Source organism: Emydura macquarii, unplaced genomic scaffold (assembly GCF_026122565.2).
Source record: "Emydura macquarii macquarii isolate MOO-44397 ecotype Brisbane River unplaced genomic scaffold, CSIRO-AGI_Emac_v2 contig_2676, whole genome shotgun sequence".
Lineage (NCBI taxonomy): Eukaryota > Metazoa > Chordata > Testudines > Chelidae > Emydura > Emydura macquarii.
Window position 1 is genome coordinate 8,296,096 of NW_027132813.1, and position 16,637 is coordinate 8,312,732.

The 16,637-nt window shown below is 47.0% G+C and overlaps 1 protein-coding gene across 5 annotated transcripts in view; it reads right to left on the minus strand.

Moving 5' to 3' along the window:
- The window catches only part of GALNT14 (polypeptide N-acetylgalactosaminyltransferase 14), a 193,156-nt gene that overhangs the window by 28,191 nt on the left and 148,328 nt on the right, over nt 1-16,637 (minus strand). For all 5 annotated transcript variants that reach the window (XM_067564818.1, XM_067564817.1, XM_067564816.1 and 2 more), the window contains 2 exons: nt 14,528-14,612; nt 13,521-13,624 (listed from right to left, as the gene is read on the minus strand). In XM_067564818.1, coding sequence (XP_067420919.1) covers nt 13,521-13,624; nt 14,528-14,612 — 189 coding nt within the window. The remainder of the gene's footprint in view (nt 1-13,520; nt 13,625-14,527; nt 14,613-16,637) is intronic.

Here is a 16,637-nt window from a genome sequence, read left to right on the forward strand (position 1 = left end):
TGGCCAAAACAGGACTTATCACCCTATGTATATACACACAGTCAGACACATTCCCTGCGTCAAAGAGCTTACAGGAAGCCCAGAGAGATGAAATGGTTTGTCCAAGGTCATGCTGCACGTTAGTGGTAGAACTGAGAATCAAACCCAGGTCTCCTGCCAGTCCAGGGACCACAGTGCCTTCCATAAAGAGTGCATCCTCCAGCCTCCAGAATCATGATTCAGGCTTGATCAATGCCGCTCATTTTTGCTCTTCATGGGATCCCTGCAGGGTCCCAGTGAAGGGGAGTCCATGACTGCTTTGGACTATTGCAACCCACCTCCCCCAGTGGACTTTCTGCTACCCAGGGCTAAATCTGGCCCAGAACTGTTTCTTTTTGCCCAGTGATGGGGAAACCATAACTCAACCCCTCCCCCAAAAATGCAAACAGACAAAATAATTGCAACTCTTGATTAGCTTAATCTAGCAATGGGACTAGCAAACCCTTTGGCTGGTAAAATTTTGGTCCGTTGCAGTTTGAACTTTGATTAAATGCTACCTGGGACTCAATGACCATGGCTGCCCTCTGGCATTGGGAAGATGAGAACACACTGTGGTCAGGTCAGCTTCAAAGGGAATCTTGCTGATAATGAAAACCTCCAGCAATATAACATAGGTTAGAACAATGTATAAGTGGTATAAACCTTCATGTTTCAGGGCATAAGCCAACTGCTAACTGACAGGGTCGGGAAAAAGCTTCTCCTATGGGCAGGATATTCCAAAATTGTCCATTTTGGTCCCTTCTTGGAATGAGGACACAGACTGGATGGACCATGTGTCTGATCCAGCATGGCATGTTCTACGTTTATGTTTAGTTTTCTTTGCAAAGACATGTTTTAGACCATTAATCCAAGAGGGGGAAAAGGCTCAGTGGGTTTTTGTGATGAATTTCTTCAGACAGCAGTGGTAGCAAAAGCAGATGCTGCAGATCAGACTACTGGCAAGAAATCCTCTCTCTCTCACACACACACACACACACTTTACATGGTAAGAAAGAAAGAAAATACTTTAGAGAAATGGTGTATGGAAGAAAACAATAGCATTAGACAATGTATGGGATTATTCTAAAACACGAGCATCTGTTCCTATTGATCACTGATATATCTACACTGCTACATCTGTTAAGATACAGGAGTTTTTTCTTTGCCATCCACACACCCCAGAGATGTGAAGTATTAAAACCAGCTTAAGATCTGTCTCCATAAAATCAAGTGCCTCTTTCTTCTTTCACAGCTCTAAGCCTACTGGATCCAATCTGCAGCATCATTACATCTGCAAACAGAAACCAACCCAGCCTGATCTAGCTCCATCTGACGTGGTGTACAGGGACAGTATATCACCTATTTGACCTCCTCAGCAAGGTTCTTAGCCAGGAGCTCCCCAAAGGACAGGTGTAAACACAGAGGGCTGAGGTGCATTTAGATGACTAAAAGCACAGGGCCCCAAATACACTTGCCATCAAATTATATAGGGCAGGTGTTCTCAACCTTTTCCCTTCTGGAACCCCTCTTCCAACTAGCCAAGGTCTAGCTGGAAACCTCTCTCCCACTTAGCAGGAACCAGGATGGTGACAGTGACTGCAAAACGCTCAGAGATATTAGAGAGGCTATACAAATACAAAACTCAATAATAATGGGGAAATTTCAGCTATCCCTATATTGACTGGGTACATGTCACCTTAGGATGGCATGCAGAAAGAAAGTTTCTTGACATCTTAAATGACTGTTTCTTGGAGCAGCTAGTCCTGGAACCCACAAAACGAGAGGCAATTTTTTATTTCATCCTAAATGGAGCATAGGATTTGGTCCAAGAGGTGAATATAGTTGAACAGCTTGGTAATAGTGACCATAATATAATAACATTTAACATCCCTCTGGGGTGGGAACACCAAAGCAGTCCACCACAGTAGCATTTAATTTCAGAAGGGGAACTACACAAAAACGAGAGAGTTAGTTGAACAGAAATTAAAAGATACAGTGTCAAAAGTGAAATCCCTGCAAGATGCATGGAAACTTTAAAGACACCATAATAGGAGCTCAATTTAAGTGTATATCTCAAATTAAAAAACATAGTAAGAGGATCAAAAAAGTGCCACCGTGACGAAACAACAAAGTAAAATAAGCAGTTGGAGGCAAAAAGGCATCCTTTAAAAAGTGGAAGTTAAATCCTATTGAGGAAAATAAAAAGGAGAATAAACCCTGGCAAGTGAAGTGTAAAAATATAAATTAGGACTGCCAAAAAAGAATTTGAAGAACAGCTAGCCAAAGACTCAAAAAGTAACAGCAAAAAAATGTTTAAGGACATCAGAAGCAGGAAACCTGCTAAACAAACAACCAGTGGAGCCACTGAACGATCAAGATGCTAAAGGAGCACTCAAGAAAGATAAGGCTCTTGGGGAGAAACTTAATGAATTCTTTGCATTGGTCTTCACTGCTGAAGATGTGAGGAAGATTCCAAACCAGAGTCATTCTTTTTAGGTGACAAATCTGAGGAACTGTCCCAGATTGAGGTATCGTTAAAGGAGGTTAGGGAACAAAGTGATAAATTAAACAGTAATAAGCCACCAGGACCAGATGGTTTCAACCCAAGAGTTCTGAAGGAACTCAAATGTGAAACTGCAGAACTACTAACTGTAGATATGTAACCTATCATTTAAATCAGGTTCTGTACCAGATGATTGGAGGATAACTAATGTGACACCAATTTTTGAAAAAGGCTCCAGAGGCAATCAATTATAGGCTGGTAAGCCTAACCTCACTACCAGGAAAATTAGTTGAAACTATAGTAAAGAACACAGATGAATACAATTTGTTGGGGAAGAGTCAACATGGTTTTTGTAAAGGGAAATCACGCCTCACCAATATACTAGAATTCTTTGAGGGGGTCAATAAGCATGTGGACAAGGGTGATCCAGTGGATAAAGTGTACCTAGATTTTCAGAAAGCGTTTGACAAGGTCCCTCACCAAAGGCTCTTAAGCAAAGTAAGCAGTCATGGGATAAAAGGAAAGGTCCTCTCCTGGATCAGTAACTGGCTAAAAGATAGGAAACAAAGGGTAGGAATAAATGGTCAGTTTTCAGAATGGAGAGAGGGAAATGGTAGTGTCCTCCAGAGGTTATGCTGTGGCCAGTACTGTTCTACATATTTATAAATGATTTTGAAAAAAGGATCATCAGTGAGGTGGCAAAATCAGCAGATGATACAAAACTACTGAAGGTAGTTAAGTCCAAAGCAGACTGAGAGGAATTGCAAAGGGATCTCACAAAACTGGGTGACAAAATGACAGATGAAATTCAATGTTGACAAATACAAAGTAATGCATACTGGAAAAAATAATCCAAATTATACATCTAAAATGATGGGGTCTAAATTAGCTGTGTGGCGCGGGCGGCTAGTTTAGCCCTCTCATGGGTACGGTGCCCTCTTCGGCCACGACCACGGCGCACCGGGGGGAGGGGAGCAGGGGGGGGCCCGGTCCCGCCCTCTGCCCCAGGCCCCGACCCAGGGACCCTGTGAGGAGTAGTCTTCAAACGTCCGTGACTTACTCCTTCCCTGGGTCGCCTCTCCTTGGCCCCACTACTCGCCGTCTGCTTCCTGGAACTGGGTGGGGAGGGGTTCTCCCTCAGGCCTGTGTCTTGGGTCCCCGGCCGCAGCCAGACAGGTACCCCCCCGATCGTCTCTGGTACCTTTGGGGCCGTACTATGTGGCAGTGGTTGCTCCAAGTCCTGTAGCCGCTCCGCTCCGCTCCGCTCCCTCTCCTAACTCCCTTCCAGCTGCCCCTGTCTGCCTGACAGGGAGGCTTTTAACTACTGGGGGCAAGCTCCTTGATTGGCCTCAGCTGGCTTAATTGGCCTAATTGCCCCAGAGTAGCCCCAGCTGGATCACCCAGGGAATAGGGATTTGCTCATTCTGGGGCTAATATAGACCCCTTCTACTACCCTCCTGTAGCCATCAGGTCTAACCCTGTCACACATCCTCCCCCCTGCTCAATCCCACCGGGTTGGGCAACATGGGACGACATGCAGTGAACCCGGGACAAGCCATCCGCATTTCCATGGCGACTACCAGCCCTGTGTTGTATCATGAACCGGAAGGGCTGGAGGGACAGGAACCACCGGGTCACGCGGGCATTCTTCTCTCTGTTCCGCTGCATCCACTGCAGGGGTGCGTGGTCGGTCACGAGGGTAAAGTGGCACCCCAACAGGTAATAACGGAGGGCTTCCATAGCCCACTTGACGGCGAGGCATTCCCTTTCTACGACCGCATATTTCTGTTCTCTCGGGAGCAGTTTTCGGCTGAGGTACATTATCGGGTGCTCCTCATCCCCCACCATCTGTGACAAGACTGCCCCCAGGCCGACTTCGGAGGCATCTGTTTGCAAAATAAATTCCTTTGTAAAGTCTGGGGCGAGAAGGATGGGGTCAATGCAGAGGGCAGTCCGCAAATCCCTGAAGGCTTCCTCTGCCTCGGGGGTTCATCGCACCATGTCTGGGCCTCGGGCCTTTATCAGGTCAGTCAGTGGACTGGCTCAGGAGGCGAAGTGGGGGATAAACCGCCGGTAGTACCCCACCACCCCTAAGAAGGCCCGGACCTGTTTCTTTCGATTAGGCCGGGGCCAGCTCTGGATTGCTTCCAGCTTGCTTAGTTGAGGCCGTACCACACCCCGCCCTACGACGTATCCGAGATATCTAGCCTCGGCAAGTCCTATGGCACACTTGGCAGGATTTGCAGTAAGACCAGCCTGTCTCAGGGTGTTCAAGACTCCTTCCACCTTCCTTAGGTGGGTTTCCCAGTCTGGGGTGTGGATGACCACATCGTCCAGGTATGCCGCGGCGTACTCAGCATGGGGCCGTAGCAACTTGTCCATTAGGCGCTGGAAGGTGGCGGGGGCTCCATGTAGTCCGAAGGGGAGGACAGTGTATTGGAACAGCCCGTCTGGTGTGGAGAAAGCGGTTTTTGCCTTTGCCTCCTCGGCTAGAGGGATTTGCCAATACCCCTTGGTCAGATCGAGGGTGGTCAGGAACCGGGCCTTGCCCAATCGGTCCACGAGTTCATCTATGCGGGGCATGGGGTATGCATCGAACTGTGAAACCTCGTTCAGTCGGCGAAAGTCATTGCAGAACCGCGTAGTGCCATCAGGCTTAGGCACTAACATGATAGGGCTAGCCCACTGGCTATGAGATTCCTCTATGACCCCCAGCTCCAACATTTTTTCTACCTCTGCCTTAATTTCCTTCCTTTTAGCCTCTGGAACTCTGTAGGGCCTCATCGTGACCCTGACCCCGGGGGCTGTGATGATCTGGTGGAAAACCGCTGTTGTCCGACCCGGCTTAGTTGAAAAGACATCTTGGTTCCGTTCTACCATCCCTGACGCCTCGGCCTTTTGATTCGGCGTTAGGTCAGGGGATATCCTCACTTGCTCGGGTAGTTCTACTGCCTGGGGTAGGGTCATATATGCTTCTCTGGCCTTCCAGGGTTTCAATAAGTTAACATGGTAGGTTTGCTCCTCCTTGCAGCGCCCTGGTTGTCGTATCTTGTAGTTGGTTTCCCTCACGGGCTCGATCACTTCATAGGGCCCCTGCCATTGGGCCAGGAGCTTACTTTCCGCAGTGGGTACCGGTATCATCACCTGGTCTCCTGGCTGAAATCGCCGAACCACGGCGTGGCGGTTATAGTGGACCCGCTGGGCCCCCTGGGCTTTCTCCAAATGTTCCCGTACAATGGGGGTGACTTGGGCTATTCGGTCCCTCATCTGGAGCACGTGGTCAATGATATTCCGCCCCGGGGTGGTCTCCCCTTTCCAAATTTCCCTGGCGATGTCCAGGATACCCCGGGGGTGGCGTCCATACAGGAGTTCAAAGGGGGAGAACCCTGTGGAGGCCTGGGGAACCTCCCGGATGGCAAACATGAGATATGGTAGCAAGGCATCCCAGTCTTTGCCATCTCGACTCACCACCTTCCTTATCATGGCCTTGAGAGTCCTATTGAATCTTTCCACAAGGCCGTCAGTCTGTGGGTGGTAAACGGAAGTTCGCAGGGTCTGTACCTGAAGCAGAGTGCATAAGTCCTTCATCAGTCTGGACATAAATGGGGTCCCCTGGTCCGTCAATATTTCTTTGGGTAGCCCCACCCGGGCAAAAATCCTCACCAACTCTGTTGCGATCACCTTAGAGGTAGTATTCCGCAGGGGAACGGCTTCCGGATATCTGGTGGCATAGTCGAGGACAACGAGGATGTATTGGTGCCCCCGGGTCGTCTTTTCCAAGGGACCCACCAGATCCATGGCGATCCGCTCGAACGGGACTTCGATGATGGGGAGGGGCACCAAAGGGGCCCTGAAGTGGGGTTGGGGGCTATGTAGCTGGCACTCGGGGCAGCTTGCACAATAGCGCCGAACCTCTTCGTGTACCCCGGGCCAAAAGAACCGCCTCAGGATCCGAGACAGGGTTTTCTCCACGCCTAAATGTCCCCCAAAGAGGTGGCTGTGGGCCAAGTTCAGCACGGCCCGTTGGTGCTTCTGGGGCACCAGGAGCTGTGGTATCTTCTCTCCATTCACCTCGGTGACCTGATACAGCAAGTCCCCTCTCATCATGAAGTACGGCCCTGGCCCCCGTGTTTTTCCCTCTACGGGCACCCCCTCTATCTATGCCACTTCCGCTCGGGCATTGCTATATCTGGGGTCCTCGGCCTGGTCACGGCCGAAATTCCCTCGTACTGGGTTGAGGTGTCCCAGCTCTGGTAGGCCCGACTCCGCCTTTTCCTCCGGGGCGGGGAGATCTAGCCCAGGGCCTGCTTCGGGCCCTTCCTCTCTTGGGGCAGCTTCTCTAACTGCGGCCCGTGTCCACCTACCTACCAAGGCAGGTTTTATGCCCTGGGACAAGATCCTGGTACCCAGGGCCTTAGTGGCCCTCCTCTCCGCCCTGGTCTTTCGGCCCCTCCCAGGGGCCAGAAATAAATCCTGGGCGAATTTGGAGAATATCAGGGGTTTGCTATCAGGAGGAGCTAGTCCAGTAGGCCCAGGACCCTCCTGTTCTTCCGAGCCCTCCGGGGGAAGTAAAGTTCCAAACCCTGGAAAGTCTCTTCCTATGAGGATGGGATTCGGGAGCCGGGGAAACTACCCCCACCATCACCCTTGTGACCCCTTTCTGAGCCTCAATATTCACTGGGACAGTTGGGTAATAGCTAACCGCCCCATGGACGCACGTTACTGCCATGCGCTTGGCCTTCAATAGTTGACTACGCTTCACAAATTTCCCTGAAATGAGGGTGATGGCGCTCCCGGAGTCCACCAATGCCAGAGTCTCGACTCCGTTTACTTTTACAGACCTTGTATACCTATGTGGGGTTAAGGCCACCCCCACAAGGTGAATCAGGCTGCAGGAGTCTGCCCAGTGCCCCAGGTTACACTGCATGGGCTCCTCTGCATTGGGACACTGGGCTGCTATGTGCCCCCACTCCCCACAGGCATAGCACCGGTAGGGGGCTCGGGGTACCACTTTGTCCTTAGGGCTAGGGGGTTGTCCGCCATTTCCCCTGCCCAGGTGGTTCCCTTCCTTAGTAGCCCCCAGTGGGCCCTCCGTCTCCCTCGTCCTCCACCTGGTCTTCCCCAGGCTCTTGGGAGTCTGGGCTCCAGGAACTGGGATTGGTCGTTTGCCCCCGGGCAAGTCCTCTCTGGCTGCCAGAGAAAAGCCTCTGGCCGTTGCCCATCGCTCCACTAGGGCAACTAACTCATCGTAGGATGAGGGGTCATTCTGCCCTACCCAAGCACGGAGGTCTGATGGCAGCGCCCTCGTGTATCGGTCGATCACGAGAATTTCTAGGATTTTCTCTGGTTGGTGAACCTCTGGCTGCAGCCACTTCTGGGCAAGGTGGGCGAGATCAAACAGCTGCGAGCGCGGGGCCTTGCCTTCCTGATACCTCCAGCTGTGGTACCTCTGGGCCCGCACCGCTGCAGTCACTCCTGATCGAGCCAGGATCTCCATTTTCAGTTGGTGATAGTCAGCTGCCGCTGCTGCAGGTAGGTCATAGTAGGCCTTTTGGGCTTCTCCACATAGAAAGGGGGCAAGAATACCAGCCCACTGGGCCAGGGGCCAAGCCTCACGCGCAGCTATCCTTTCAAAGGTAAGGAGGTAGGCCTCAATATCATCCTCAGCTGTCATCTTCTGTAAATACCTGGTGGCCCGTAGTGTGCATGTTCCCTCAGGTACTGGGGCCTGGGGGTTCAGGGTCTTCAGGTGGGCCACCACCTCTCACAAGAGAGCCCGATCCTGGTTGGCCTGGTTGATCAACAGCTGGTTGGTCTCCTGCTGAAGCCGCGCCGATTCCTGTAGGGTGGCCATCTGGGCCCCGATGGCCTCTTGCTGGGCTGCTGGGGCCTGTACGAGGGCCTTTACGACGTCTTCCATTGTGGTAAAGAGAGGAAAAGAAATTTCCCCTCCCCCCTCGTGTCTTTTGGCTTGGGTTTTTTTTTTTTTTTTTTTTTTGGTGTGTGTCTCTCTCTCAGCCGCTGGGCACCCAAAATCCCACTTCTGACACCACTGTGGCACGGGCGGCTAGTTTAGCCCTCTCATGGGTACGGTGCCCTCTTCGGCCACGACCACGGCGCACCCAGGGTGGGGGGGAGCAGGGGGGGACCCGGTCCCGCCCTCTGCCCCAGGCCCCGACCCAGGGACCCTGTGAGGAGTAGTCTTCAAACGTCCGTGACGTACTCCTTCCCTGGGTCGCCTCTCCTTGGCCCCACTACTCGCCGTCTGCTTCCTGGAACTGGGTGGGGAGGGGTTCTCCCTCAGGCCTGTGTCTTGGGTCCCCGGCCGCAGCCAGACAGGTACCCCCCCGATCGTCTCTGGTACCTTTGGGGCCGTACTATGTGGCAGTGGTTGCTCCAAGTCCTGTAGCCGCTCCGCTCCGCTCCGCTCCGCTCCCTCTCCTAACTCCCTTCCAGCTGCCCCTGTCTGCCTGACAGGGAGGCTTTTAACTACTGGGGGCAAGCTCCTTGATTGGCCTCAGCTGGCTTAATTGGCCTAATTGCCCCAGAGTAGCCCCAGCTGGATCACCCAGGGAATAGGGATTTGCTCATTCTGGGGCTAATATAGACCCCTTCTACTACCCTCCTGTAGCCATCAGGTCTAACCCTGTCACAGCTGTTATCACTCAAGAAAGAGATCTTGGAGTCATTGTGGATAGTTCTCTGAAAACATACCCTCAATTTGCAGCAGCAGTCAAAAAATGTTGGGAATCATTAGGAAATCATTAGGATACATAATAAGACAGAAAATATCACAGTGCCACTTGATAAATCCATGGTACACCCACATCTTGAAGACTGTGTGCAGATCTGGTCACCCTCTCTCAAAAAAGATATGTTGGAATTGGAAAAAGGACAGAAAAGGGCACCAAAAATGATTAGGGGTAGAGAAAAGCTTCCATACAAGGAGAGATTACTAAGACTTGGACTTTTCAGCTTGGAAAAGATATGACTAAGCAGGATAAGATACAGGTCTATAAAATCATGACTGGTCTGAAGAAAGTAAATAAGGAAGTGTTATTTACTCCTTCTCATAACACAAAAACTAGGGGTCACCAAAGTAAATTTATAGGCAGCAGGTTTAAAATGAACAAAAGGAAGTATTTCTTCACACAATGCATAGTCAACCTGTGGAACTCCTTGCCAGAGGATGTAGTGAATCATAGAATATTAGGGTTAGAAGAGACCTCAGGAGGTCATCTAGTCCAATCCCTGGCTCAAACCAGGACGAACCCCATCTAAATCATCCCAGATAGGGCTTTGTCAAGCCACACATTAAAAACCTCTAAGGATGGAGGTTCCACCATCTGCCTAGGTAACTCATTCCAGTGCTTCACCACCACCTAGGGGAAAAAGTTTTCCTAATATCTAACCTAGATTGTACTTGAAACCCACTAAACTTGAAACCATTGCTCCTAGTTCTGTCATCTACTACCATGGAAAACAGTCTAGCTCCATCCTCCCTAGAAGCCCAATTCAGGTAATTGAAGGCTGCTATCAAATTCTCTTCATTCTTTTCTTCTGCAGATTAAACAAGCCTAGTTCCCTCAGTCTCTCTTCATAAGTCATGTGATTCAGCCCCTAATCATTTTTGTTGCCCTCCTCTGGACTCTCTCCAATTTGTTCACATCCCTTCTGCCCAAAACTGGACACAATACTCCAAAAGTGGCCTCACTAGTGCCGAAGAGAGGGGAATAATCACTTCCCTCGATCTTCTGGCAATGCTCCTACTAATGCAGTCCAATATGCCGTTAGCATTATTGGCAATAAGGGCACACTGCTGTCTCATATCCAGCTTCTTGTCCACTGTAACCCCCAGGTCCTTTTCTGCAGAACTGCTGCCTCGCCAGTCGGTCCCTAGTCTGTAGCAGTGCATGGGATTCTTCCATCCTAAGTGCAGGACTCTGCACTTGTCCTTGTTTAACCTCATCAGATTTCTTTTGGTCCAATCCTCCAATTTGTCTAGGTCACTCTGTTTGCTATCTCTACCCTCCAGGGTATCTACCACTCCCTCCAGCTTAGTATTATCTGCAAACTTGCTGAGGGTAAAGGCCAGGACTATAACAGGTTTAAAAAAAGAACTAGACAAGTTAATGGAGGATAGGTCCATCAATAGCTATTAGCCAGGATAGGTAGGGGCTGCTGTTTGCCAGAGGCTGGGAATGGCTGATGGGATGGATCACTCCCTCTTAAGCACCTGGCATTGGCCACTGTCAGAAGACAGGACACTGGCTAGATGAACCATTGGTCCGGCCCAGTATGGCTATTCTTATGTTACGTAAGATAGCCATGGAAGGGGTTGTCACACAGCCTTCTGGGGCCTGTTTTTTTAATAGATTCATAAATTTCCAGGCCAGAAGGAACCATTATTCTCATCTAGTCTGATCTCCTGTATAACATAGCCTACAGAACTTGTCCAAAATATTTCCTAGACAGCATAGCTTTTAGAAAAACATCCAATCTTGATTTCAAAACTGGCAGTGATGGCAAATCCACCATGACTTTCAGTAAATTGTTCCACTGGTTAATTATTCTCACTGTTAAAAAATTACAACTTATTTCCAGTTTGAATTTGTCTAGCTTCAGCTTCCATCCATTGGCTCATATTTTACCTTTCTCTGCTAGACTGAAGAGGCCATTATTAAATATTTATGTAGACACAGATGAACTGTAATAAAGCTACCCCTTACGTTTTCTTTTTTAAGGTAAATAGACTGAACTTCTTGAATCTATCAGTAGAAAGCATGTTTTCTAATCCATTCATTATTCTTGTGGCTCTTCTCTGAACCCTCTAAAATTTATCAACATCCTTTTTGAATTGTGGACCCCAGAACTGGATACAGTATTCCAGCAGTGGTTACACCAACGCCAAATACAGAGGTAAAATAACCTCTCTTTTCCTACTCAAGGTTCCCATTTATGCATCCCAGGATCGTTTTGGCTTTTTTGGCCACAGCATCAGTTGGAGTTTATGTTCAGCTGATTACCCACCATGACCTCCAAATCTTTTTCAGAGTCACTGCTTTCCAGGATAAAGTCCCCAATCCTGTAAATATGGCCTACATTTTTTGCTCCTAGATATATACGTTTACTTTTAGCTGTATTAAAAACACATATTGTTTGCTGCACCTAGTTTCCTAAGTGATCCAGATCACTCTGAAACCTGTCCTCTTCGATATTTACCACTATCTCAATTTTTGTGTCATCAGCAAACTTTATCAGTCATGATTTAATGTCTTCATCCAAGTTACTGATAAAAATGTTAAATAGTACAGGGTCAAAAACCAATCCCCAAGGGACCCCATTAGAATGATGATTCCCCATTTACAGTTACACTGAGATCTGTCAGTTAGCCAGTTTTTAATCCATTTAATGTGTGCCATATTAATTTTCTATTATTCTAGATTTTTAAATAAACCGTTGCGCAGTATCAAGTCAATTACATCAACAGTATTACCACCATTATCAACCAAACTTGTAATCTCATAAAAAAGATACCGATTTAGTTTGACGGGATCCATTTTCCATAAGCCCATGATGATTTGCATTAATTACATTACCCTCCTTTAATTCTTTATTAATTTAATCCTGTATCAGATGCTCTATTATCTTGCCTGGGATGGCTAACAGGCTGATAATTACCCAGGTCATCCCATTTACCCTTTTTTAAAATTGGCACAACGTTAGCTTTGTTTCAGTTTTCTGAAACTTTCACAGTGTTCCAAGATGTATTAACAATCCAGCAAGCTTCTCCATCAGCTCTTTTAAAACTCTTGGATGCAAGTTATCTGGACCTGCTGATTTACAAATCTCTAATTTTAGTAGCTGCTGTTTAACATTCTCCAGAGACATGAGTGGAATGGAAAGCGTGTGATCATCATCATATGCTGAAGCTATATCATCTGTTTTGCCTCAAATATAGATCAGAAATATTTATTGAATGCTTCTGCCTTTTCTGTATTATTTCTGATAATTCAACCATTTCCATCTATTAATGGATCAATACCATTTTCAGGATTCTTTTTGTTCCCAACATATTTTTAAAAATCATCCTTATTGTCCTTAACTCTGAAGGCCATATGTCCTTGTGTCCCTTGGCTTCCCTTACCAATTTTCTACAATTCTGAAATTCTGATTTATATTCATTACTGTCAACTTCCCCTTTTTTAAATTTGTTATATATTATTCTTTTAATTTTTACAGATGCCCCCATTTCCATTCTAAATCAAGTTGGTCTTTTAACCAGTAAAACCTTCTTCCTTGATTATGGATTTTGGGGCATATGGTAAGGTGTTCTTAAGTGGTTCCCAATTATCATTCATGTCTTTCTGATAAATTCTTCATCCCAGCCATTTTGGCTCATAATTGTTTTCAACTTTGTGAAACTGGCCTCATTGAAGCATCACATATATATATTACTGATCTGCACTTTATGCTGCTTGCACATTATAAATGTTATCAAGTGATGATCACTTGTACCTAAGCTGTTTGCAATCCCCCCAGTTGAGAACTCCTGAGTTACTATGTCAGGCACTCTGCAAATTCAGGCAAGTATCACTGCATCCATTCACATTTTCAAGGTTATGTTTGTGAACATAACAGCTAGAAACATAGTTGGATGTTTTTAAGAAAAAAGTAAGAAAGGGAGGGAATGGGAGATTGCCATTAGTTCCCAAGTAACATGTTCACAATCACCAGGTTGAGAATCTTTGGTTAGAGTATTTAGCAACATTGTATCTATTACCATGGAAGGGAGGGAGTATTATAAACAAATAATGGCATCCCCTTTCAGTGTTGGGACATCTTGAAATATTCAAAGGTTCCCATATTTTCATCAGAATCATGGGCAAGTAACTAGGGGAAACCATTCAGAACATTGGGAGTGGACCCAGTACTAGTTTGACACTACTTGAGAGGAAGAGAGGATGAAGACCCACATGTCACAACAACAGAGACTTACCAAAGTTCTCCCCACCCCAGATGTCCATGGCCGTGTCATACTTCCCCAGGTGGTTGAACCAGGCTTTGTCGATCACAAAGAGCCCCCCTGCAATGATCGGAGTCCTGCAGAGATATAAAGGGAAGAGGGAGACAAGCTCTTACTCAAACACCGGAGCAGAACCCAAGACACACAAAAAGCCACTTCCCTTCGCTTTCTATTCTGCTCTCAGAGTGATAGATCTATGAATCTTCCTATTACCCAAAACAAGGACACACATCTCAAAGTGGCAGAGCCATTTAACTGGCTGTCTTGGTATTTTTCTGTCAATCATAAACTGCCTGGCACTTAAAGGCAGCCTAATGCACTCATTACACAACTCCTACGAGCCCAGAGTTTACAGCCCTGATTGTAGTCTTCAGAACTAAGAATGCATTAAGCACTTGGGGGTTAGTTACTTGACATTACTCAAAGGGCCTTTGTGCCAGGAGATATCCTATTAAAAGCACCATTGCAACAGGGAGGGGAAGTCCATGCCTATTCAGTGGGGGATTTTTAAAAGCCATCATTGTGAGTTTGATCTTTATTTCAAAACAGGGCTACTTTCTGCCTTCTGGATTATCTGAGGAGAATATCAAAGAGAAGTCGTGTGGAGGGGTTGGATCATTTTAGGAGTACGACCCCTTTGATGGGGCAGGCCCCATTCCTATGGGCCTGTGTCACATCCTGCAAACATGTAGAATTAAAATGCATTGGATTTGTCTTAGGTCTCATGGTCTCTCTGAACTATGAGGGGGCTCCAATTGTTTTTGCATGGCAGGATGATCAGGACCAGATCCACAGCCAGTGAAGTCAACGGAAAGTCTTCCATTGATGTCAATGGGCTTTGAGTCTAGTCCTTAATGTGCAAAATTCCCTGCAAGTGAAAAGGGCAAAATCAGACAAGGCCCTGCACCATTGTCTACAGGAGCAAGCCCTCCATTCAACCCAGTTTCCCCAGAACACATCTTCCCTGCCTTGCTACTTACTTAATGGGTTCTGTAGGATCAATTCGTTTGGCTTTTTGCTCTGGGGAAAGCTGCTCCCATTTAAAATGTAGACTCCAATCAAACCCTAAAAACAACATAAAGATGTACCATAGTGAAATTGGAGATGGACACAAACTAGGAGACCACCAAACCCAACCCCTGGCCAGCACAGAATTGTTTCTTATTCTTCAGTTTCAAATGACCCAAATAATGAGGTTGCAGCCAGTTCTCTTAGGAGATGATTCCAGTATCTAACATATTTAAATATTACAAACAAAAAATGACATTAAAGGAGAGTTGCAGTTGCAATGTCCAGCACTCAAAAGTCAGGAAGTGCCAGAATAAAGGTTTCCTGTACAGCCTTAATTCACCGCCCTTGTGCATATGCATTAGGATACAGTCTTTAATTACATGAGCACATACCATTATTTTCACAGGAGCCCTGCCTCATTCAATGAACAGAATGGACAGTGCTCAATTGATGATCAGCAATTTAATATTTCATTTTACTACCATCATTCAATCTGTGGGCCCAGGCCTTATTTATTTATTATTAATTTCCTCATGGGCTTTTCTATGGTGCTCATCACTGTGATACCTGTGGGCTTCACAAGCATTAATGAATTTACCTTCACAACACCCTTTCAGGATGATGGGATGGTACTGTTCTCATTTTACAGATGGGAAACTGAGGCATGGAGGCATTAAGGTATACATTAACTCTGGGTGCCCATTTGAGACACGCAGGGCCTGATTTTTCAGAGTACTTCGCATTACGTAGCACTCAGTTATGTTCAAACACAGCTCCTGTCAACTTCAGTTGCAAGTGCTCAATAGATCTGTAAATCAGACACTAGGCCCTCAAGCCAGGCCTCAGAAATTGAGAAGCACACAAGGAGTGACCGTCTCTGAAAAGTCTAGTTTAAGTGCCTCATCAAGCATCACACAGGAACTCTGTGTCAGGCATAGAACCCAATTCTCCTAGCAACATTCAACTGCCTAAAGCCGGAGACTCTTCCTTCTCTTTCTGCAGTTCCCTGCCTCATTCACTACACACCTTTCAACTCTGCAACAAATAAACAGGGCCCCTCAAACAACAGCCTCCTTCACTGCACAATCCTGGTTCATTCTCGAAGCAAGTAAGAAATGTCATGTGTTCTGGGGCAGGGAGATGCAGAGCACAAAGGGGCACAGAGACAGGAATCTTAGAGAACCAGCAAGTTTGCAGGGAGTGGCATGCCAGGTACAAACTAGAGGCTGCCTGACCTGCTGGGCCCCCATCTTGAGAAAGAGGATCAAAGATTGTTGCAAAGAAGCACTGAGCCAAACCTGTCTGAACTTGAAGAATGACTTTGGTTCTGTTTATAGAAATGTATAAATTGCCATACCAGAATACAGTCGTGGTTCATATAGCCCTACATGATTCTGCAGAGACCATAGAGATTGGACTTCAGTATGGGCTATGTCTTCTCTGGCACAAATCTGTCATTAGTCTCATCATAACTTCCATTTGTCTCTGTGTTAAAACTACTAGATGACCAAGCATGGCTGATGGTCCCTACACGGGGCATTAGCTGGCACTTTCTAGAGAAATCCCAGGATATAAGTAAAAAACTCAAGGGGTGCAACACAAAAACAAGGAAAGGTGCCATTTTTTCTCAGAATAATCAGAGAACAGCATTCTCCAAGAAGGGAATTGGCATTTAGCAAGGGGAAGTCATATTTCAGGACCTGATTATTCACTGTGTCATGTTGGTTTTACACTGGCATACACCTGGAGTGACACAGTGGGGACTCAGGCAACCAGAAACGTGCAAAGCTCAGAAGGGGACTTCAGTTAACAAATCAAACTATAGCTGTGGAGATACTGCATGGCAATCCAATTCTAATTCCTCTGTACCCCTCCCCTTCAATGACACCTTCTTTTCACTGCTCTGAGGGGTTAGCTTAGACATGATACATCCCTACTGCACCCTAGTAATGAACTCCATTCCCTCAAATCAGTGCTATGAAGGGCTGCCTTGCACAAAATAGCTGTGTATACAGTGTTATAAATAATCCTTGAAGTAGTGAACTCCAACTCAGTGCCTCCTTTCACAGTGAGTCAGTC